The 21,557-nt window shown below is 51.9% G+C and overlaps 11 protein-coding genes across 14 annotated transcripts; 7 read left to right on the top strand and 4 right to left on the bottom strand.

The window, feature by feature from the left end:
* The first annotated feature begins 62 nt into the window (after nt 1-62).
* On the top strand, nt 63-2,537 carry PPTG_17131. Of its 2 annotated transcripts, XM_008914772.1 has the most exons (7): nt 63-206; nt 276-323; nt 409-480; nt 560-1,675; nt 1,753-1,862; nt 1,949-2,052; nt 2,124-2,537. In XM_008914772.1, the coding sequence occupies exons 1-7, from the start codon at nt 150-152 to the stop codon at nt 2,348-2,350; spliced, it is 1,734 nt and encodes a 577-aa protein (XP_008913020.1). In that variant the 5' UTR covers nt 63-149; the 3' UTR covers nt 2,351-2,537. The 2 variants fall into 2 exon arrangements, with proteins under 2 accessions (XP_008913020.1, XP_008913021.1); XM_008914773.1 differs by having other exon boundaries at nt 560-1,862.
* On the top strand, nt 2,536-4,281 carry PPTG_17130 (hypothetical protein). Of its 3 annotated transcripts, none has more exons than XM_008914770.1 (7): nt 2,536-2,725; nt 2,806-3,031; nt 3,115-3,183; nt 3,255-3,527; nt 3,607-3,628; nt 3,737-3,804; nt 3,949-4,281. In XM_008914770.1, the coding sequence occupies exons 1-7, from the start codon at nt 2,568-2,570 to the stop codon at nt 4,048-4,050; spliced, it is 918 nt and encodes a 305-aa protein (XP_008913018.1). In that variant the 5' UTR covers nt 2,536-2,567; the 3' UTR covers nt 4,051-4,281. The 3 variants fall into 3 exon arrangements, with proteins under 3 accessions (XP_008913018.1, XP_008913017.1, XP_008913019.1); XM_008914769.1 differs by having other exon boundaries at nt 3,586-3,628; XM_008914771.1 differs by having other exon boundaries at nt 3,255-3,628.
* A 310-nt stretch (nt 4,282-4,591) lies between these two features.
* On the top strand, nt 4,592-7,163 carry PPTG_17129 (hypothetical protein). Its single transcript, XM_008914768.1, has one exon. The coding sequence runs from the start codon at nt 4,839-4,841 to the stop codon at nt 7,074-7,076; it is 2,238 nt and encodes a 745-aa protein (XP_008913016.1). The 5' UTR covers nt 4,592-4,838; the 3' UTR covers nt 7,077-7,163.
* Nucleotides 7,143-10,811, bottom strand: PPTG_17128 (hypothetical protein; the record flags this gene model as incomplete). The annotated part of the gene is made up of 3 exons (XM_008914767.1): nt 7,143-7,859; nt 7,929-10,334; nt 10,401-10,811. The coding sequence occupies 3 exons, from the start codon at nt 10,809-10,811 to the stop codon at nt 7,143-7,145; spliced, it is 3,534 nt and encodes a 1,177-aa protein (XP_008913015.1).
* A 94-nt stretch (nt 10,812-10,905) lies between these two features.
* Nucleotides 10,906-12,161, top strand: PPTG_17127 (hypothetical protein). Its single transcript, XM_008914766.1, has one exon. It carries the CDS (start codon nt 11,031-11,033, stop codon nt 12,084-12,086), a length of 1,056 nt encoding a protein of 351 aa, XP_008913014.1. The 5' UTR covers nt 10,906-11,030; the 3' UTR covers nt 12,087-12,161.
* Nucleotides 12,162-12,201: 40 nt separating this feature from the next.
* Nucleotides 12,202-12,740, bottom strand: PPTG_17126 (hypothetical protein; the record flags this gene model as incomplete). The annotated part of the gene is made up of 3 exons (XM_008914765.1): nt 12,202-12,392; nt 12,454-12,527; nt 12,595-12,740. The coding sequence occupies 3 exons, from the start codon at nt 12,738-12,740 to the stop codon at nt 12,202-12,204; spliced, it is 411 nt and encodes a 136-aa protein (XP_008913013.1).
* Nucleotides 12,741-13,738: 998 nt separating this feature from the next.
* On the top strand, nt 13,739-14,590 carry PPTG_17125 (hypothetical protein; the record flags this gene model as incomplete). Its single annotated transcript, XM_008914764.1, has 1 exon — nt 13,739-14,590. The coding sequence occupies one exon, from the start codon at nt 13,739-13,741 to the stop codon at nt 14,588-14,590; it is 852 nt and encodes a 283-aa protein (XP_008913012.1).
* A 285-nt stretch (nt 14,591-14,875) lies between these two features.
* PPTG_24025 (hypothetical protein) lies at nt 14,876-15,719 on the bottom strand. The gene has a single exon (XM_008914763.1). The coding sequence runs from the start codon at nt 15,453-15,455 to the stop codon at nt 15,123-15,125; it is 333 nt and encodes a 110-aa protein (XP_008913011.1). The 5' UTR covers nt 15,456-15,719; the 3' UTR covers nt 14,876-15,122.
* A 1,944-nt stretch (nt 15,720-17,663) lies between these two features.
* PPTG_17123 (hypothetical protein) lies at nt 17,664-18,269 on the top strand (the record flags this gene model as incomplete). The annotated part of the gene is made up of 1 exon (XM_008914762.1): nt 17,664-18,269. One exon carries the CDS (start codon nt 17,664-17,666, stop codon nt 18,267-18,269), a length of 606 nt encoding a protein of 201 aa, XP_008913010.1.
* A 1,028-nt stretch (nt 18,270-19,297) lies between these two features.
* On the top strand, nt 19,298-20,101 carry PPTG_17122 (hypothetical protein). The gene has a single exon (XM_008914761.1). It carries the CDS (start codon nt 19,375-19,377, stop codon nt 19,987-19,989), a length of 615 nt encoding a protein of 204 aa, XP_008913009.1. The 5' UTR covers nt 19,298-19,374; the 3' UTR covers nt 19,990-20,101.
* A 269-nt stretch (nt 20,102-20,370) lies between these two features.
* PPTG_17121 (hypothetical protein) lies at nt 20,371-21,267 on the bottom strand. Its single transcript, XM_008914760.1, has one exon. The coding sequence runs from the start codon at nt 21,031-21,033 to the stop codon at nt 20,425-20,427; it is 609 nt and encodes a 202-aa protein (XP_008913008.1). The 5' UTR covers nt 21,034-21,267; the 3' UTR covers nt 20,371-20,424.
* Nucleotides 21,268-21,557: the final 290 nt, after the last annotated feature.

Below are 21,557 nucleotides of genomic sequence, written 5' to 3'. Positions count from 1 at the left end.
CGTGGAGTAGTGTACACAAGTCTAATTTTTATGAGGATTTGTGTACACCACTTCAGATTTGTAATAAAAGTACAGTAACGTATTTATAGAGTTTGTAGATTTCGACTTGACGTGCAGTTATTATACAGTCCGCTTACGGACAAGCCAGCATGAGCGTGGCGGCGGCGCCACATGAGCTGGTGCTGCAGGGCTATCTGCACAAACAGGTGCGTGCATTTCCTGGCTGGGTATGAGGAGACTTGACTGACGCTGTGGATTGCTGTCGTTGCGAGCAGAGCAAACACTTGAAAATCTGGCGCATCCGCTACTTTATGCTCACAAAGGCAAGCGACTTGACAAAGAAAGAAGAATTTATTGCTACCTGCGATCTAGAGGTTGACGCTGTTGTTTATTATCTCAAACTTATAGAATGATATTACATACTCGACCAAGTCTGGCCGAAAGCCGCGGCTGCTGCTGACACTAGGAGACGTCCAAGTGGTGCGTGTTGACGGTAGGGTAAGCGCGATGACAATAGATTGGCACTAACTTGGAGACGGTTGTTGACATTTCATGGCAGATTGACGATCAGAACCAAGTGCGACATCCAGGCAACTTTGTGTTCGTGCTGCAGACCCCGGCCCGGAAACTCTTTTTGAGTGCGACGACAGAGCAGGAGCGTCGCCGCTGGGTCACGGAATTACGCGTATTACTACCTGGAAGTTACGATGATCTACACCGGTCAACCTTAGAGTCGACCTTAATTGGACGGAATCCATCTAGCGCAGCTAAGACGTCGAATGCAGGTGCTACTATACAGCATAACCTGAAGAGGTCTAACAAACGCGCGTCTAAAGAGCGGCGTCTGGAGCGGAAACGACAACAGCTTCCAAAGTTGAAGCAGACGTATACTGAGGTGTGGTTGGATGAAGTATTTACTCATCCGAGTGGAAGCACGCGCGATGATGTGCCTCTGTTGGATGCACTGTGCTTTGCGGGTATTCCAAAGGAGCTTCGTGGTCGAGCTTGGGCTTGGATACTCGGGAACACGCTTCAAGTGAACGAAGATTTGTTTAAAATATGCAAAGCTCGAGCTCAGGCTGTGTTGATGGAGATGTCCTTAAAGCGGGACGTGGACCACTCGGTCGTTGAGACGCCATCAGTCAGCTCCGAAAGTGCAAGTGCCATGCTCGAGCCACCATCAAGAAGTGTTTCTAACGTAAGCAGTGCATCATCCGCTTCGGAATCCATTGTGGAAGATAGTGAAGCACCAACACTAACGGAATACGGAAGAGACTCGTCGACAACAATGCTAATACCGGAGATCAGTGACCGGAAACGAGCAAGGCGGTCGTCTGCAGTTCTGCCTGTGCAAAATATGTTACAGGATGCGGTTGGTATCGCCGAAATGCTCGTCGCGCACGGAGAGCGCAGCATTAAGCTTGTTAACGTCGATATGCCACGCACTTTTGGTCATCACCCATTGTTTCAGCCTGGTGCGGAGGGAACCGAGCGCACGACTGAGGTATTGGAAGCGTACATTTGCTACCGTCCGGATCTGGGTTACGTGCAAGGAATGAGCTACTTGGCGGCCACATTGTGTTTTCACATGGATAGCTTCACTGCGTTCAAGGCGCTGGTTGCGCTGATGAGCTCGAGCCTGCTTTTTGACATGTTCCGTCTTGAGGCAACGCGGGTACGTGGTTGTCCTTGACTTTGTCCTGTTTCCTGATTAATGAGCCCTTATTATTTTGTTTTTTGTTTTTTGTGAAGACGTTCCACTACATCGATGTGTACAACCAGATATTCGAATACGAATTACCGGCCTTATCAGCCCATTTTCATGAGATCGGTATTGACGCGCAAATGTATGCCGTAGACTGGTAAGTTAGTTGGATACGCTGCTTAGAATGATCCGGGTGTTTACATTTCTGGTTTGGTTTACCAACTGACGAGGATGCTTGTGCAGGGCTCTCACTCTATTTACTCGTAGCTTGCCGCTGGATCTCGCGTTGCGCATTTGGGATGTCTACGTCCTGTTGGGAACGCCGTTCTTCTTCCAAGCCAGCATGGGTAAGACTTCTGCTTACGTTGAATTTTATTCAGCCATGTAAGACTGATTGTGTTGTGCTTATGTTGTGCAGGGCTATTGTCTCTTTTTCAGGACTCGTTGCTGGCGATGGAAGCGGAAGAAATCATGCGACTGCTGCATAATTTCCCCAAGAACACGTCGTCACGACAGCTTTTCAAAGCCATTTCGTCGGTGAGTCTCTCCTGTGAGGAGATCACCGAGCTGCTGGCCGGAGGGAAGCTCTGGTCGCCCGACGAGGCTCGCGAGGTACCTGTCAAGTATCCCGACACCTACGAGTGAGCGAATAGCCCACTTTAACTTGCAGATCGTAAGTACCAGCCAAGTAAATGATCATCAATTTTGTCTTCTCATCCGTGAGTCACAAAAAGCGAGATGGCTACATCTTGAGTCAAAACTCTCGCTTAAGTATCGAAACAAACTTAATCGAGTCTAAGGACTCGAACCACCAACACTTTTCATATTGCTCCGATTAGATTACTAGACCCCCTTCAAGACGATGGCGACCCGCGGCAAGCCCAGCGTGTTTTCAGCCTTTAACCAGTTGCGTGTGACTGAGGACTTTGACTCCGACGACGGTAGTGCTGAGGAGCGACAGCAGGAGCGCAAGGAGAAGCAGAAACAGAAGAAAAAGTCTCGCAACAAGAAGAAGAGCAGGTAGAGAATGGCGTCGTTTACTGCTGCTGGACTATTGGACTATTATTGTGTACACTGACGTCTGTATCTGTGTGATGTAGTGACTCGGCGCAGCTTAAGGACCTCGCGTTCGTATCGGTGTCCAAGCCGAAGAAGAGTAAGAGCAAGAAGAACAAAGCGGCGACCAATGCGCAGTCCCAGTCTCCTCCTGGATCGCCAGTTGAAGAAGTACCAGCTGTCATCAGCGTTAGCGAAGAGAAGGAGGAAATGGCTGAGCCTAAGCGTTCAATGGCAGATATGATCAAAGCGGCGCCGCAGCCGCATAAGGTAAGGCACCAGAGCTTTAAATTATTGCTGCCGTAGCTTGATAGTGATGCTGACTGTTTCGATCATTGACATTTGCATTGCAGACCGCTGCGGTACCCAATGGTGTCGATAGGAAGTCGCAGCCTCCAGCTCAGCAGCAGCGACAGAAAAAGGTGAGTTTGATCGAATAGCCCGATGCCTCGCGATTGAATGGGCTGCTCACGGAGATTTGGTGCACTTTTAGGCCACGCCTCCTCCAAAGCAACAGCAGCCTCAAGAGAAACAGCAACAGCAAAATGCAGCGCCGCCCCACGTTCCAACCGCCGCCCCTGTAACTAGTGCACCGCAGTCTTCATCGGAGACGGAGTTGGGCGCGGTGTACACACCGTCGCACATTACGATCACACGCGTGGATGGCCAAATGAAGCGCACGGTGGCAGTGACGGAAGTGATGGATCAGCTCCTTCGCTACACTCAACAAAACGCGCAACTACTGATGGTGCAGGAGCAGCTTGGGGTACGTAGCTGATCACCACTGCTAGGATGGTTTTAACGTGTGTGCGATGACTTTTTAGCACGCGAATCGCAATCTACAGGACCAATTGCAACGCAGCGCTGGTACGTGTCGTGGCGGTTTCGCTCGATCTCATGAAGTACATTCTTCATTTTGACTGACAATCGACGGTTTTGCGTGTATGGTTTCTACCCTCTTGGTGGGACCAACAGAGATCATCAACGGGCTGCAGAATGAAGTGACGATGTTTCGGCAAATGTGTCTAAACTTGCAGGCCGAGGTGAGTGGATCATTTTGTCCTGCTGTTTGACTTGCGATGGCAATTTATTGCGGCCAATGCAAGTGTATTGCATCGCAGTAGAAAACAAGTTGTGACGGGCAGCCATGTGGCTCACTCCTATGCGAACTCTGTCCATCTGTGTAGGTATCGCTACTTCGCTCCAGCACCACCGTGTCGACCACCCCAGATGCTGGCAACAATCCCCAGCCACAGCATCATCACCGCCCGCCGCCTGGCATGTCCTGAGCTCGGAGACATCGTAGAAAACTGAAGCAACTTTACGGGCGTAAGGCATGTGACCAACCATAACGCCCGTCCTCCCAATAGAAGTGGACTTGCAAGTCCGGTAGCTGTACGCACTGTTTGCTTTTGGGCTCGTGCGGAGCCAAAGGAACGCCTACTCCTCATCGTCTCACTTCCGTCCAGCCAAACTGTTTCACTAATGCTTTAAAAAGTGTCAGTTGGCAAAATGACACCACAAATCTCGACTGGAGTAATCGAGACAATTGCTCTGTGTGGATTTCGAGGTTGCTTCGATGCATTTTCCCACGAAATTGGTGCTAAACTTTTCAGTTGCCACCTGCTGGCCATACATGGTCATCTCGACGGGCAATAACGGCGCGTTGTGCTATACATTGCACTGAAAAGAGTCTTGTAGAGAGATCTCGCAACCAGACACGCCACCTTCTTTCGGACAAGACGGGAAGCGCGCTCCTACATTTTGCGCTTGTACCAGAATCTGGTGTCAGAGTGATTGTAATGGAGCAGTAGTGGCAGCCATCCAAGCGGCCATAGTGGAACCAAGTAAAAAGGGTTCGGTACGCCAGTCAAGCCCGTCCAGTTTTTATTGCCTTCTGGCAATTGGGGGGAACTGTAACTTAGAGGCAGCTGTTGGATCTCTATCCGCAGTCGCACCCACGACTAACTCTGCCATTCGCGCTTCTCCGCTCGAACGTGAACGTCCGCCGTCCGCGTTACCATTTTTCCTATACAGTGTGTGTAGTGAGTGCATTTCATTATCTAAATCCTCAACCATGGTCGGCACCATGAACAGAATCAAGAATAAACTGCGCAGTAGTCGACTGCACAAAAAGGAGGGCGCGTGGGCGCTGGACGAGGACTCGCTGCGTCTCAAGCAGACGCAGGACGACGACCCCGTGCGCTTCGACCGCAGCACGACGCTGGCGGATACCGTCAATGTGACGGACGACGTGGAGGAAATGTTCTACGGCCGCAGCACGTCCAATACCTCCTCGGACATGCCGCAGTACCGCACGACAGAGCAGATTCGCGCCAACAACATGACGCTCTCAGCACTCCACGAAGACGTCGAGGCCAGTAATGTCAGCAACGTCAGCAGCAGCTTCTCGCAGTTCTCAACCACGACGCCTAGCAACTATGCAGCCTCCACGCCTGGGAATTTCTCCAGTACCTACCACGGCTTCAACACGGTCCACAGCACAACAGGCACGTCACGTGCTGTCAGTGGAGACTTCGAACTGGAACGTCTTCGCTCTGAGGTGCTGGAGGTTAAAGAAGAGGTCAAAGCCATTCGACGAGAAGTCATGAACGAGCTACACGTGACGCGATACGACGTGCTCAAGGAGTTGGCGCTTCTCAAGGGCGCCATCGCTCAGTTGACTGCGACACAGCACAGTGCGCCCCCGTCGGTATCATCTACAGAGAGCTCGTCATCAGACCCTTTGTCGGCTGAAGAGCGCGCTGCTCTGACGCGTCAGACGTCCACCAAGACGTCACAAGCCACACGTGATCGTCTCGCTGCGTCTCGTACTAATATCCACAAGACGCCGCCACCTGCAGCGCGGGCCAGTGTGAGACTAACACAATTGGCACCTGTGGCAGACAATGCACTGTCGACGCCCTTGAGTCCACAGCAGATCAACGAGATGTTCCCACTCATCGACTTTACGTCGGAGCTTGCAGCACACGCTCGTGGCTTGACTCCTGGTACTCGTACATGGGCGTTAACCCGTGTGGAAGAGTGGCTGGATGCTCGGTTTAATGTCGGCAATGACACACTCCTGGCTGTCGTCGGAGAGGGAGGAACCGGTAAAAGCGCCTTTTGTGGTACAGTGGCTCAGCAGTTCCGTGGGAATCTGTTGGCTGCGCACTGCTGTCAATTCGACCGTAAGAGCAAGAGCAGTCCCAGAAATGTGCTGCTGTCTATGGTGCATCAGCTTGTGGATAACTTACCGTCGTTCAAGAACCAACTGGCCAGACTAAACCTCAAGTATGTGCTGGAAGAAGCAGACCCGTTCCTACTGGCTGGTAAAGTGCTGGTGGACCCGTTGAATGCTATGGAGGAGCCCATGCACGCTACGTTCATGTTGGTGGACGGAATCGACCAGTGCGCGGCCGGATTGAACGGCCGCAATGAGCTGCTGGAGTTCTTCGCTCAAGTGATTCCTCAACTCCCATCGTGGGTCGGATTCCTGATATCATCAAAGCCGTCGTCCAAGCTGGCTAAGCGCCTTCCAGTATCGTCGGTATTGGACTTCAGTGCCAAGAACGGAGCGTTCGTAGCTGACGTGTCTTCGATTGTCGATGATATCGCTCGAAACTTCAGCGATGACGACACTGCAGAGGCCAAGAAGGTGCTGAAGAAGAAGAGTGGTGGGAACTTTGCCTACTTGGAGTTCACCAAGCAGGCTCTATCACATCCGGGAATGGCAGCTGCAAGTAAGGAAGGTGCAGTACCGCTCGAAGTTCTCCATGAGTTACCGGAGACTTTGTACGACATTTATGCTGAGATCTTCGAGGACAAGTTCGGACAGGGACGTGCTCGCGTGTGGGGCAAGGCCAAACCCCTGTTACAGCTGATTGTTGGTGCAGCAGCAGGTCCGTACTCGCCCATGACGGAGGAACAGGCTAAGGAGCACTTCAAGTTCACAGCTGAAGACCTGCGGATGTTGCGTCGATCCTTCGTGGACCTTGTGGCAGTAAAGCACGGTGCATACCGTATCGAGAGCTCTGCGTTGTGCGCGTGGCTGAGTGACCCTGCTCGGTCTGAAGAGCAGTTTTACTTCAGCATTGACGACGCGCTGCAAGCTCTGCGTAAAATGCGCCGTGTCAGTTCCAGTGGCTCCAGTAGCGGCCACTCCGGCAGCTCGTCGGACGGTAAAGCCACTCACAGAGCGAGCAGCAGGGTAAAAACATCCAGCAAGACGCACCAGCGAGCACACACACGTCACGAGCCCCGTGCCAATCCGGACTTCAAACCCGTGGGTATTCTCAAGCGCAACAAGTTGTAGATGAATTGTGTAAGGCTTTTGTGGACACCTTTTGACCCAAATAAGTATTGGATGTTTGCTATCACTTTATCGGCGTCGTCGCTGCATTTTCCCAAGTCTGTCGCTCTTGCCGCCGCCTGTAGATGCTCGGACAGCAGACAACACCTGGGCGAAGTTACCACTACGCCCTGATACGGGTCGGGATGGAGACGAAACCATGTTGATAGTCGAGCCAGCTTCTCGACCGATAACTTCCAGTGCTGTACGCAGGAACGCCAGAGCTCCTTCCATAGTCTCTCCAATGCTCAAGACGCCGAAGACGCCTGCTGTGAGACTATCTGCGAGCAGGAAGAGTGTGCCTAGTGTTCTCTCCACGTCGAAGCACACGCCATGTAACCTACAGGCGTGGAAGAAAGCTGTGTACTGCATGGTGGTCACGTGCGGATGGAACACGTACGAGCACACCACGAAGCACCGCGGAGCTCCTGCGAGCGAATCTTTGGCCAGTGAAGCTTCACGCAACAACAAGTCCGTAGTGCAGCCACTTCCGTTCCGTCCGGTGACTGTCGTCAGTGATTTGCTTGCCACTCGATAGGCACCTGAATTGGTATCCAACACACCGCGAGCGAGCAAGTGGAAGCAAGCGAAGCTGGCAGCTGAATCTGTGAGGAAAGGGTGTACGGCGAGAGCCCATAGACGTGGTGCACCGTTGCTCTTTTCATCCTGGAAGACCACGAAGTCCAAACTGACGTAGCCCCAGACATTCGTCTCCACTAGCAACTTCCCGGCAGCGTTGCATGCACCCTACAAAGAGAATCAACAGCAGTCAGTACGAGGGTGATAATGCTGCACAACAATGCACCAAAGACGCACCTTAATCGCCTCATGCGGTGCTGCAGTCTGAGGAAACGTGAACGCCACAGTCTTCCGGTTCAGCCCGCCACCTCCAGTTGCCAGCACATTCTGCGTCGACGTGACGTGTACGGAGCCATCCGGATCAACAAACAAGTTTGCACGTACGTAAGCCGGTTCCACCAGCGCTGTTGATGCCTCTGGAGACGCAGCAATGGCTGTAGGGGGCACAGCTTCAATGACACAACCGAAATGGCCGACAGCATCGATGTAGTCTCGCCATGTTGGGAACATTTCGGAGTGCATGGGCGCCGCAAGTCTCGCTAGCATCCCCGGACGCTCTAGTTCAGCCAGAATCATCTTCGCCGCTGCATCACGAGGCCCCGGTTGGCGCCAATACTCGGGTGTCCGCTTCTCTCGACGCAACTCTCGCATCGCTTGAATGTTTGACAGATCAACGACTGCTTCGCCCACTCCAAGAGGATCATAGTCAAGCTTGATCAGCCACTTCGGTTGATCCATGTGAGCGATAGCCAGTTTAGCAAGCGCTGCGCAGAGTTCGTGTTCATCGTACAACTCGTAGGTGCCATTGGGGACATTTACATCAGCTCGGATCAATAGCCGCTTGCCACCCGAGCGAGTGAGCAACGGCAGAGCTTGAGCTGGTGGGGCACCGAGGATCGGCAGATCCAGAGCAATCGCCAGTCGTTGATCTTCAGCACCAGGTAGCCCCATCACAAGGTAAGCTTCTTTGCCAGTAGTGTAGTGTCGGATTCGTCGCAAACAATGAGGCGAGTAGAGAAGCAACGACGAGAGCGAGAAATGCGCTGGAAAACGTGTGGATTGCTCTGGAAAAACGAACTTGACACGAGGTCCGCTGTCCACAAGACCACCAAGTTGCAGCAGTTTGAGGAAATACTGTAAAACATCCGCTGTGAGCTCGAACGGCGACACATACACTAGCAGGTCCACGTTCGAGTCCAGTGCAACAGCGCACACTCGAGTAAGTTGAAGATTCTGCTGTACGGCAAAATTCTCAGCACTTAGACGATAATGCTCATCAAGGGATAACGACGGCACGTGAACCACAACACGCCGGCGTGCTGCGATTTGTGACCACTGAGACTTTAGGGTGCACATCCTTTTCTCCCATTTCTCGAGTTTCTCTCGACGAACTTCTCGTAGTCGAGTTTTGAGAGCTGTATGGCAACTGTAAGCTCGCCACGCTAGCTGAATTTTGGTCGCGTTGATGTCACTGGCTCGAGATCTCGCATACCGCCGACGGACTAACCACATACGGATACAGGCTTGGACTGTAGTAGCAGCACGGCGTTTACGATCTCTCCCTTTATACCGCTGGCCTGGACGTCGCAACACTGACATAATCTGGTCTTCATTCACGATGCAGGATAAAAGTTCACGTTTGGAGAATCGAGGCTGACCGGTACCTGCGAGTGCTAGCAATCGTTGACCATCAACATAAGCCAGTGGCACGAAATACTGGGTCAGCAGAGCCTCCAGCGCTCGTAATGCTTCTTCGACACTACCCCAAAGTTCTTGTGCCACGCGGCGGAACGAAATAAACTCGGGTGTGTCTCGCATGGTTCGTCCCTTGTGAATCAAAAACTGATGTAAGCTATACGCATCCAACAGCTCGTTGTAACCACGGATTTTATCGACATTTGCGCCCAGTTCCTCCATCTCAGCGTCTTCGTCCTTGCCATTTTCATCGTTTTCCTGATCCTCATCTGAGACGTCGTCGTCACTGAAACGGCCTCTGTTGTTGTCCATGTCTTCGCCCTGGTTCGTGAAGGCAGCGACTGCAGCTGACATTAACGAAGTTTGATGAGCAGATCGACTATTCTTCACTTTGTTGCCAGATTTCGGGAACGACATCGTAACTCGGTTGGGGCCTTGTACAGCTGAACTCTTTCTTACGCTTCGTCTTCTTGTTGTGCTTTCAGGAGGCATCAGGTCCTTAGATTCAGGTATAGGAGGTGGGGGTGTTGGTGGAGCGCAAAGATCGAATTTCAGTGATGCCAGGTTATACCCTGTAGACTGCGTAAAAGGAGTAGACCGCACTGCTTGCTCGGAGCGGTCGTAGATTCGAGTCGCTCGTTGCTTCATAATTCCACCGCAAGAGCCATTGCTCGTACCATTTGGTCCTGCGAAGGCTGGAGTTAGATCTGCGTATGCAGGGAGGAACCCGCGTGTGACCAAGTTTAAAACACCGTGCTTGGCATCCTCCTCGCGCAATTCCGGTGCCGGTGCGCTTGGATCAACTTTGTTGACACTAGGCAATAGACGACAGTGTTGAGTGGTTTTCTTACGCATGAGACGACCGTGATGAACTCCGAAATGTCGTTGCCAAGGCTCAGGTGACGGCATCAAAGACTGGCGAATTTCAACGCTACTGTTTCGAAATTGCTGGAGTCCATACAAAAGACTGACGTTAGGTATTTCCTTTTCACAACTTTAGCCAACAGCACTCACCTCTCGAAAGAATTCCATAGGAATCGAGCTTGCGTCCATTTGTCTAGGCTTATTAGCTCCATTGTATCCACTTCGGTGCTTGGTCGACGGCAGAGCAGCAACCGTGACAGCAGGAAGAAAATTTCCACTCTGAGTCTGATTGTTTTGTGCATTGTTACTGCTGTTGACCATTCCATTGAGCACGAGTTCCGCTTTGGAGCGAAGCTCCGTCTCCGTCTGCTGCAGAATCGCGTTGAAAGCCTGCACCTCAGCTGTTGTCACTATAGCACTGTGACGCATTGGCGATGCATTGGCCTCCACTGCCGCTGCAGCTGCCGTCATCTGCTCTCGCATTACACGAAGCTGCTCCTGTGTCTGCAACAGCAACCGCCCCACATCTTCCACATGCTGCTGCTGCTGCACCTTCTCCATCTTGTCAACTCTTCCAGGGTCTTACCGCCGCCAAGAGAGTCCAATTGCCATCCAGCTCCAATTATACCAGCCATTCAAACGTGAGATGCTGCATCACTTGAGTTTGTCTGCCTATGCCATTAATAGGGCGGTCGGACACAAATTTACAGCACGAAGCTCACTTTCTGGTGCTCGTTAATCCCCTCACAAGACCCCACAGTCTGTCTTTGCGACTTTAACATGAACATCTTGCGAGTTCCTGAGCACGGCACGACTGCTTCGGGTGACAAGGCTCGGCCAACATCATGCGAGGGTTACGTAACCAAACGAGGTCATTTCCGAAAGTCTTGGCGCGTTCGATTCCTGGTTGTGGATGGATCCAACCTGCAAGTCTCGTACTACGAAAGTCGCGCTGCTTGCCACCCACCGACGGGTGAACCGTCCGCGCCCAAGGGGAGTTTCTACCTGTCGAGTATTGAACCACACGAGTATGTTGTCGGCGTCATGGGAGCTGCTGACAAACCTTTCGGCTTTAAAATGGTCGGACATGCCCCCAAGAAAGGATACGTTGAGCTGGACGTGTTCGTGGACACACTGGCTGATCGTAACAAGTGGCTGGAGGTCGCTCGCAATGCACTAAGTGTCAAGCGTCAACTAACACGCCAAGCCATCGACCAGAGTGTGAGTCCAAACAAAAAGACTCTGTTCGGCTTCAGCGTCGCATTGTCTCCACAGCCAGCAATGTCGCCCCAGAAGCAGATGCAGACACTGGCCAAAAGCAAAGATGAGCTGCTCTCGGAAGCTCTACGTGAGCTCGAAGCTGCAAAGCTCGTCGGTCGTGAAGCCTGCAACGAGATCGTCATCCAAGGAGAGAAGCTGGACACCATCGAACAGGATCTCAGCGCCATTGATCGCGATCTCGACTTCGGTGATAAACTCCTGCGTCGTCTCAAGAGCCCCACGTTGCATCTCTTCTCGGACGACTCGCGTCCTAAATCCACCGGGGGCTCGAAGGGAAGTTCACCTCAGCGCTTCCACCAATCTGGTGGTAGCAGTCCCTCTCGTCTTCCACCTGCCTTCGACACCAGTAGCGACGCCGGTGGCAGTGATTTGGAGCGACTGGCACAAGCTCTTGGAGAACTTGAGGTGCAGGCGGAAATGCTGAACGGAGAGGCCAGCCATAGCTCCCAGCAGATTGAGCGTATCGAGCATCACCTCACGAATGTCACGACTCGTGTCGAGAAGCAGACAAAGCAGGCCTCAGCAACGCTGAGTGCCGGTCCCAGACTCTTCTAACGAGGCCTACATCAGCATAAAAACAGAGAAAATATAGCCACCTCACCCTGCCAAACAATGGTACTCTCTGCGGAACGACGTGTCAGATTTTCGTCTTGAATTGCTTCTTCAGTGTCTAGAAAATGGGGCGTGGCGGGCCGCTCTTGCGGTCCAGGAAGTATTGACGACGCAGTAGCTGGTGGTGGCGCCTGAGTCCGCCCTCCATGTCCTGCGTCTTCCAGCGTGCGTTCTCCTCGCCCTTTTCCTCGAATTCGTCCGCGTTGACGCGCTGTCCGTTGCGGTAGATGTAGCGCTGCACGCCCATGTCTGCATTTGTAACCAGTCAGACCAGTCACAAAAAAATACGGACACAGTATAAGGCACTCACTGGACTCGGCGCGGGGTGTGACGATCTTCAGGTAACTGAGCGACGACTGCGCGCGCTGGATGAGCGCCGACACCCTGCGGAGAATAGGAGCCAATTAGTCTAGGACAGACAAGGGTGGCGATGTATAAGATTAATGCGCACTCTTGGGGGTCTGTGAGGTCTCCGTGGTTGCGAAAATCTCGACGGATCTGGTCAATTGACGACTGGCGCTTGGGCTCCGGTAGACTCTGCGCCAGACGCAACAGCTTCTTATACAGAGGACGCAACTCGCGCATGGCCTCCGCCATCTCGATCGGTTGATTTGATGTGCGGCTGTGCGAGGTAACCCCGAAATGGTTACGCGTAACCCCACGTTGAAGAGCAATGTACCCCAGAAGAGGTTTGGATCGAAGTGGAGATTGAATCACACTACGCAGTGTATATGGACCACGGGCAAGACGGTGGTCGCATTTGAATTGAAAGCTCTGACAATTGTATGGAGTACCGAGGTCTTTCATCTTCAGAAACCAAAACGGCGGCTCTGATCCTGAGGGGCACGTTGCAGTATCGTGCGTTATGGCTAACATGCACATTGGTGTAATTCGTTGTATTGGGCAAGCCGACAACTCTTTTGAATGAAGAATATCTCAATTTCTCAATTAAACGCGAAATGGTTTAAGCGCATGTATTTCAGTAATAACAGTAAAGACCGATGATCGGTCCGATCATCTGAGAAGCTCTTCACAAGACGACCATGTCTCCACGAACAATCCTCACACACAGCAGGACCCCGTATGCAAATTACATGTTCGTTCATCATTCTGTGTACAGTACTCCGTTTCAATGAATGTGACCGGCCTGGAGCCTTGGGCCCTTACGTGCTGTATAGCACAATAAGAGTCCAACTTGCAGCTCACGTTTGCGCAGCAAGTCTTCGAATGAAGAGGAAGACCCTTCATTATGAGATGGGAGGCGGCACTGTCACAGCAGGCATCCGGTGTCTTTAAGGCAGTGTCTTGTTGTTGGTCATACGCCCACCCTGTATAGCCCAGTGAGAACACGATTTTCACAGCACTAAAAACTATTATACATAGAACTACAACGGTCGATATAAACGATAATGATCTGGACTTGCAAAGATATAATAGTTATTATGCCAGCATGCGTGCCAGGCACCAATGAATTTACACGTTGGTTACCTCAGTGCGAACTGGTACTCACTCGAGTTTTTGGGAAGTCAGTCAAGCAAATCTCAAAATGTGAGCATAGAGACCTTACCTCCAAACATAAAACGTAGATCACCGAAATGCTTGCGGTCCGTGCAGAACTGTATTTCGCTATTGTCACCACTGAGAGCTCGCCGTTGGACGGCGGTGAGCACCAAAAAAACGAAGGAAAGATGAACTATCGGGCTGTCCTCATCGCTGTAGTCGCTTCACTTGCTGCGGTTGTTGAGGGCCAAGTCATCGGACACAACCAGGTTCGGCCATTTCCGGAGCCAGAGCCTGTTACCTTTTCTCAAAAGGCCGCCGTAAAGTATAAACCCCAACTCAAGATCGAGGACGGATGCCATCCGTACCCCGCTGTCCAGAAGGACGGCTCCATTAGCGGCGGACTCAAGTGGAGTGGCCCCCAGGATGGCGAATGTACAGGTTCGAAGTTGGGCTCTCAGATCTATGCTCGGTCCAAGTGGGTGAACGATGTATGGGCAATTATGTACGCTTGGTATTTCCCGAAAGGCCGAGGGGCAGTGCCCGTACCGCTCATTCTTCGACTCTTCGGTCACCGTCACAACTGGGAGTACGCTATCGTCTGGATCGACAACCCTGAGCTTGAAAACTCTACCATTCTAGGCGTATCGATGTCTGCTAGTGTCGGCTATGCGAGCCAGACACCCCCTGAAACGAGGTATGTGGATGGCGACAGCGTCAAGCTCAAATACTACTATAACCACCTTTTAGGAAGCACATCGCTGCAGCTCACAGAAGCCACCGGCGAATTCCAGGATCTCATTACGTGGGATGAGCTCTCGAAGCTGGCGCGGTACTCTCTAAACCACACAGACTGGGACGAGACTCTGTTTAACTTGGCAGGACTTAAGATGCCGCTGAAGGACGGCGTGTTTGACGAGCTACTGAATAAGGCCTGGCCGTTTTAGAATCTCGAGATTATTAACCAAGCTCCGCGCTTGGGTGGCACGGAGCTAAACTCTAACATTAATACAGAACCAATGTACCAGTGTTCTAGTAAGGAAGGTATACCGGTACTTGTGTGAAGACGCGATTTAGGTGCGAAACTACATCGCTCGTAAGTCCTTTTGTCACTTCTGCTAGTGCTGATCATTTCATCGGTCACCCAACACACGACACGAGTTTCCTGTCTTCTCTCTAAAGAAAACCTGTCTTGATGATATTTTAATATCATCAAGACAGTTTTTTTATAAGTTCATTTTATTAAAATAAATTAACTTATATCTTTAAGTTAAACAAGCTTGTGATACTGATTTGAGTTATCTTCCAGCCAATCAAGACCTTCCATTCACCCGCTATCCGTTCTCCTGGAATGGACGTGGGGAACAAGCGCAAGAAGATGGCGTCGGGAGTCAAGTACGTCTCGATCTTGCTCTGTCTACATTCGTATCTTAACTAACTCTTCCCATTACATCCGTCTACAGCTTAGAAGAGACACTGTCAACAACTTCGGACTCGTCCGTGGTCACGTTCCACCTCGCTGGATGGAAGACTTGTCCGTCTTTCGTCAAGGCCCGAGAGGTGGCGGCGGCCATGCAAATGCTGTACCCGGACCGAGTAAGCTTTGAGGCTCACCCGTTCGAGGACCGAGGCGCCTTCAAGCAGTGGCTCAGTGCCTCCCAGGAGGACATCAGTGCCAGTTTTGGGGCTGACTCCAAGGCCGCAAAGCACGTCACGTCGCCCTTTGTGTGGAGTAGCAACCCTACGACGTTTGTGGGCGGATGTGACGACCTTCTGGCATTCTTCCGCTCCGGCATCGCAGCGGGGAAGCATCAGGGGGTGACACCAAGCGAGAACCAGCCTACCGCAACTGCTCCTGCTACGGAGACTGACGCTCCTATGCCTGAAGTTACTGCTGAGACCTCTCCAGCTGATGCTGAGAAGGAGACGAGCTATGATTACGACCTGGTGGTGATTGGTGGCGGCTCAGGAGGCCTAGCCTGCTCCAAAGAGGCGGCGTCGTTGGGACAGAAGGTCTGTGTACTTGATTACGTCAAGCCGTCGCCCCAGGGCACGTCCTGGGGTCTTGGTGGCACGTGCGTGAATGTTGGTTGCATCCCTAAGAAGCTCATGCACCAGAGCTCTCTGATTGGTGAAGTCATGCACCACGACAGTGCCAACTTCGGTTGGAACGTCGAAGGAAGCGCACCGACGTTCGACTGGAAGCAGTTGGTGACTAACGTGGATGGATACATCAAGGGCATCAATTTCAAGTATAAGGTGGAGCTGCGCAGCAAATACGTTAAGTACGAAAACTTCATGGGCTCCTTCATCGACCCGCACACTCTGGAGTTGTGGCACCCTCGCAAGGGCACGAAGCAGATCACTACGCGCGATGTGGTGATTGCTGTGGGTGGTCGACCCAGGGAGTTGACCTGTCCTGGTGGAGAGCACGCGATTTCAAGTGACGACATCTTCTGGATGAAGAAGAAGGAGCCAGGCAAGACGCTGGTTGTTGGCGCCTCGTATGTCGCGCTGGAGTGTGCAGGCTTCTTGAAGGGCATGGGATACGACGTGAAGGTGATGGTTCGCTCCATCTTGCTTCGTGGTTTTGACCAGGACATGGCCACTAAAATCGGCGAGTACATGGAGGTGCAGTCGGGCATTGAGTTTATTCGCAAGACGGTTCCGCAGTCTATTACGAAGCTCGAGAACGGTCAGCTGTTGGTCAAGTGGACTAGTGAAGATGGCGAGAGCTGCGAGGAGGCTTTCGATACGGTACTCAACGCAACGGGCCGCGATCCGGACGTTGCCAAGCTGGGACTGGACAAGGCTGGAGTGAAGCTGAACGAGAAGTCTGGTCGCATTTGGGTCAAGAATGAACAGACCTCGACGCCGAACATTTATGCCATTGGTGATGTCATTGACGCCCCGGAGCTCACCCCAGTGGCTATTCAGGCTGGACGCTTGCTCTCGCGTCGTTTATACAACAATTCTACTGTTCAGATGGACTATGACAAGGTATGCACTGCAGTGTTCACCCCCATCGAGTACGGGTGCTGCGGACTATCGGAGGAAAACAGCATTGAGCGCTATGGAGAGGACAATATCGAGGTATACCACACGAACTTTGTACCGCTGGAGTGGTCACTGTCGACGGAGACTCGCACTGCCGCTGAGTCGTGTTACGTGAAGGTGGTTTGCGATAAGACTCGCGATAAGTTCGTGGTGGGATTCCACTATTTGGGTCCGAATGCTGGAGAGGTGACGCAGGCTATGGGCTTGGCAATGAAGCTGGGCTTCACGTACGACCAGATGGTTGACACAGTGGGCATTCACCCGACGACGGCCGAGTCGTTCACGACTTTGGAGGTGACGAAAAGCAGTGGTGGCGCCACCACTGGCGGAGGTTGCTGAGGTTAAGCTCCCCCCTGCTTTCCTCTAGAACCTACTAGTCGTTTTGCATTTCGCTCATCTACAAGGTTGTCCTTGTAGGTCGAGTCTTTGCATAGCATTAGGAGGTGGAAAGGAGGGGGGAGGAGGCATCTGACGGAGGCCAGGCTGCTGAGGTTTTGCCTTCTCTACGATGCAGTTGTCGTTGTGACATTGCAGTATTGAAAGAGGACCTTGGTTGGCTTGACGGAAGACTTGTGCTGAGTAATGACGCTCTTTCCAGAAATCCTTAGCGGGAGGGGAAATCGAGCTGAGAATCGGTACTTCAGAGTCTTCCACGCCATGAGTCGGTGCTTCCTCGCATCGCTTGCCGGTGGTTAAGATACGGGTAGAGTTATCATCGGACGGAGCGAGGCGTTGCATTCAAATTTGCATGAAAACCAAAAGAATAATCGAGATAGTTCGTAGAGAAAATGTTCCAAGCAGCTGTGACTGCATCGATAAACTTTTCTCTAATCTAAACAGTTATCTCGATCGGTAGCACTAGCCAATTATTCGCTTGTGCAAGTCTAGCCGCTACCATCTGGCTGCTCCTTCCCACGTTGCATGGGCCTCTTCCGACACTACGCCATATACACATCGATCAACATGAGACTGAGTGGCACCTCTCTGTGTTCTACTTCCCTTCTCCTGCTCGCTTTGCTGGCCGCCTGCATCGCCGGCCAGCGTCGGCTGGACGCGGGTCTGGGCGAGGGTCAGGTCGTGCTGCACCCGCCGCCCTTCTTCGTCGTGGATGGTCTGGACTTTCAGGGCATGGCACTCGCCTATTTACAGGAGCAGGGCGTCAACACGAGCATCGAAGCGCAGAGCTGGATGCAGCAGCACGGATACACTTCGCTGCGTGCCATGCTGGACGACGAGTCCCTGTACAAGGTGACGGAGGAGGCCATCTTCGAGTGCGGACTCACAAGTCCCAGGACTGAGACGCAGCCTATCCCGACAAACAACTCGTTCCAGACGTCGGGATATACGCTGGATGGCCCGTGCGAGGTCTGGCTGGACGACACGAAGGTGTCCTCGGGCCGCAACTGCCACACCGAATTCCCTCACGGCCAGCATGAGGTCGACTACAGCTCATGCGGGAAGGCGTGCACACTCTCGTGGTATTGGCTCGGCATTAAGTACATTGAGGGAATCTACTCGTGGCAGGTCTACAAGAACTGCGTGGGGCTAAGCACAGCGCCAACGGCTTAGGTGCCAGGGAGTAGTGTTCGCTGGGGACAGCTCTGCTCCCTGCCTGTTGCGTGGTGCATGTGCTCATACATGTAAGAAATATATCGCCAGGTTTTACTACAGAAGTTGCGCGCAATGCGATGGAGCTTTCATCATATCGGCCCGCAGTGGCAACTCCGAACAGTTTTTTTTTTTTTTTGAAAGCTGAGCAGCTAGATTATTTACTGCGAGAGATTTTTCATTTCGCGTCGGCACGCTTCTGGTCTTCTGGTAGGAATTCAATCCAACTGTCAGCTTACTTGAGAATCCAGGCGTTTGGCGTGTGGAGCGAACGCCTTTACTTATGAGCTCGACCACGACTGCTATTCTGCATTTTGCAGAGGCATCAGCAGAACCAGCTGGAAGGGTACCTTGGTGATCGAAAGTCCAGCACATTTTCGGTGCGGCGATCGCGTGCCGGCAATGCAAAACTTTTTTGGAGGTGACGTAGGAAGTCAATGGTCAAAGGCGTTGTAGCGCAGGTTGCTAAGGCCCTCATAACTGTTCGAGTACTTGGCTTACATTGTACATGCCGACGGCGTAAATCAACTGTCGTTGCCAACCAAATTCTTGCTCTCCGAGCATAAGAGAAGTTGAAGAGGGATTCAATCCTCGGTCCCATGAGATACATGCACATGTAACTTACATTGTAAGTAGCTTCGGCGGATGACAAAGAAACACCCAACAGACAACACCTGCAATCGTGACAAAGGCTAAGGCCTCTACGCTCGCGTTGCCTCTACACTTGGAATTTAACCTAACGTTACTGAGACTTTGCTTTCATGCCAGACAACACCGCCTTCGATTTGCAATGTGCTGAACGACTACCGCAATTGCTGTAGAGGAGGGATGACTGTCCTCTTCCGATAACCACGGTGCTTGCTTCTATGCAAGTTGCATCCGCCGTCACACCGGCTGGTGGTCAATCTTACTGCAAGAAACGCTGTTCGCACTCTCTCGACACCACCAGACCAGGCATGCCTCCTCACTGCGCGGTCACTTTCATGACCCCATTTCGGACTGCAAAACTCCCTCCTCCTTTACTCACTTTCCATTCCTCCACGTCCTCGCCACACCTTGATCGTCAATGGCTCCTTCTCTACTTTCGTCCCTCTCCGTGGCTGCTGTGCTTTCCAGCGCGGCGCTACTTGCTCCCACGTCCAATGCCCACCAAGTTGTGCTCCTGCCAGCCCCGACCTACACGACTGATAACAAGGACACTAAGTATGCACCATTGGCCTTCCTGGAGAACCAGGGATACGAGACCGTCGAGGATTTCAACGGGTGGCGCCGCAACAACGGGTACAAGACCCTGCGTGACTTCATGGACCGCGCCAAGTACACCGTCACTGATGGAGCGGACTACTACTGCGGTTTCACGAACGTCAACGCCGCACCTCAGCCCATTCCGGACGGAACAATGCGCTCCACGGGTTACACCCACGATGGTCCGTGTGAGGTTTGGCTCGACACCAAACGCGTGCTCCAGTCGGACAACTGCCACGAGACCATCAGTGGCAAGACTTACAACCTTGACTACAGCTCGTGCACTGGTACCTGCACACTTCGTTGGTACTGGCTGGGCGTACGCTACCTCAAGAATGCCTACTCGTGGCAGATCTACAAGGCTTGCATCCCGCTTTCGGCTTCAGCTCGACGCCTTGAGAGTGCCGCGAACGAATCGGTCGCCTTGGAGGTTTAAGTACCAGTTGCCACGGCCACCTCGAAGATTATGATCCTAAAGCGATCATAACTTACGTATATGTGTGAAGTGCTTAGGTATAACCTCAATATCAGTTTTGCTGTTTACTAAATTTAGCAAGTTGCTAAGGTTGTGTCTTCATATATCGTTGAAGTGCCTGAGAGTCCAATATCATGATTGGGATTGTACGTAAATCATCATCGAGAAAAATAACATGTAATAATAACCTTGTGGCCATGCAGTCTACTTCACTTGAAATTTTTCGATAGTCGTTCTTGAACGCAGTGCATAAGAATTGCACGTTAACCCAACTGTCAAAAAAAAAATTTTTTTTTTACGAAACCACACATTACAGCGCAACACAAATTAATCTCCCTTCAGTTTTTTTTTTTTTTTTTTTTCTTCATTTCCCTGTCGAGCATCTTTCCTGACAGCTTAGAAGTCGATGATCGCAGATTCGTTGGCCGCACCCTCAAGACGGCGAGCAGAAGTGGAAAGGGGGACACAGGCCTTGTAAATCTGCCACGAGTATTCGTTCTTCAGGTAGCGGACACCCAGCCAGAACCAATAGAGTGTGCAGGTGGACGTGCACGAGCTATAGTCGATCGTGTAGTATTTGCCACTGATGGCTTCATGGCAGTTGTCGTACTGCATGACCATGGTGTCGTCCAGCCACACCTCACACGGGCCGTCGTGCGTGTACCCAGTCGAACGCATAGCGTTGCCATCCGGAATGGGCTGAACGTCTCCATTGATGTTGGTGAAGCCACAGGTGAGATCAGCACCGTCACTCACAGTGTACGAGGCACCATCGTTGAAGGCACGCAGAGAATCATAACCATTGTCCTTGCGCCAGGCTGTGAAGTCCTCTTGTGTCGCGAAACCCTGATCTTCCAAGAATGCGAGAGGGGCGTACTTGGTGTCCTTGTCGTCCGTAGTGTACGTAGGCGCTGACAACAACACAACCTGGTGGGCATTGGCGAGCAGAGTAGCACTGGAGAGAACGACAGCAGTTGAGAGCGAGGAAACGTGTGACGAAACCATGGTGTGTGGAGTTCAGAGTCGATAGTTGTTGCTTTGGGCGCGGTAAAAGTCGAAGTGAGCTTGTCGATTAACAGTGAAGACTTCGCACGCGTGACGCGGGATTTCTGCAGAGTCTTGTCTTCTACTAAAGGTCACACACCATCCTGGTATCCACCATGCCATCACCGGAAAAGGCAGGACGAGTATATCCCATGCGGTTTTCAGATAGGGTGAGAGCGATCTCAAACCTGCTGCTTCAAACCTCAAGAAGATCATCGCCGAAATGTATGATACATGTAATTTTCTGCGTATTGAGCCTGTGGCTCCCGGTAGCGTTCGGTTTTTGCAGATGAAGGCGGCGGCTCTCGTAACTCACACAATGAAAAATCAAAAGCTTTTACATGATGATCTGGCAATTATTTTACTCCGAGTATGTTATTTTTAAAGAAATAGGTTTGTTTTTCTTAAATATTTTAAAATTAAGTATGTAACGGCAATATAACGTATAATATCGATTAGAGTTCCCCTAGCAAATAGAGTGCCCT

This window comes from Phytophthora parasitica (genome assembly GCF_000247585.1).
Source record: "Phytophthora parasitica INRA-310 unplaced genomic scaffold supercont2.63, whole genome shotgun sequence".
In the NCBI taxonomy this organism is placed as follows: Eukaryota; Oomycota; class Peronosporomycetes; order Peronosporales; family Peronosporaceae; genus Phytophthora; species Phytophthora nicotianae.
Note: the sequence above shows the minus strand (reverse complement) of the source record. Positions and strands in the feature narration are given on the sequence as shown.

Coding starts and splice junctions, on each gene's coding strand:
- PPTG_17131 (XM_008914772.1), top strand. CDS start 150: ATGAGCGTGGCGGCGGCGCCACATGAGCTGGTGCTGCAGGGCTATCTG. Junction 1,863..1,948: donor CAAATGTATGCCGTAGACTG/GTAAGTTAGTTG, acceptor ATGCTTGTGCAG/GGCTCTCACTCTATTTACTC. Junction 2,053..2,123: donor CTTCTTCCAAGCCAGCATGG/GTAAGACTTCTG, acceptor TATGTTGTGCAG/GGCTATTGTCTCTTTTTCAG.
- PPTG_17122 (XM_008914761.1), top strand. CDS start 19,375: ATGGCTCCTTCTCTACTTTCGTCCCTCTCCGTGGCTGCTGTGCTTTCC.
- PPTG_17129 (XM_008914768.1), top strand. CDS start 4,839: ATGGTCGGCACCATGAACAGAATCAAGAATAAACTGCGCAGTAGTCGA.
- PPTG_17127 (XM_008914766.1), top strand. CDS start 11,031: ATGAACATCTTGCGAGTTCCTGAGCACGGCACGACTGCTTCGGGTGAC.
- PPTG_17121 (XM_008914760.1), bottom strand. CDS start 21,033: ATGGTTTCGTCACACGTTTCCTCGCTCTCAACTGCTGTCGTTCTCTCC.
- PPTG_17130 (XM_008914769.1), top strand. CDS start 2,568: ATGGCGACCCGCGGCAAGCCCAGCGTGTTTTCAGCCTTTAACCAGTTG. Junction 2,726..2,805: donor CGCAACAAGAAGAAGAGCAG/GTAGAGAATGGC, acceptor TGTGTGATGTAG/TGACTCGGCGCAGCTTAAGG. Junction 3,184..3,254: donor AGCAGCAGCGACAGAAAAAG/GTGAGTTTGATC, acceptor GTGCACTTTTAG/GCCACGCCTCCTCCAAAGCA.
- PPTG_24025 (XM_008914763.1), bottom strand. CDS start 15,455: ATGCTTCCCCGCTGCGATGCCGGAGCGGAAGAATGCCAGAAGGTCGTC.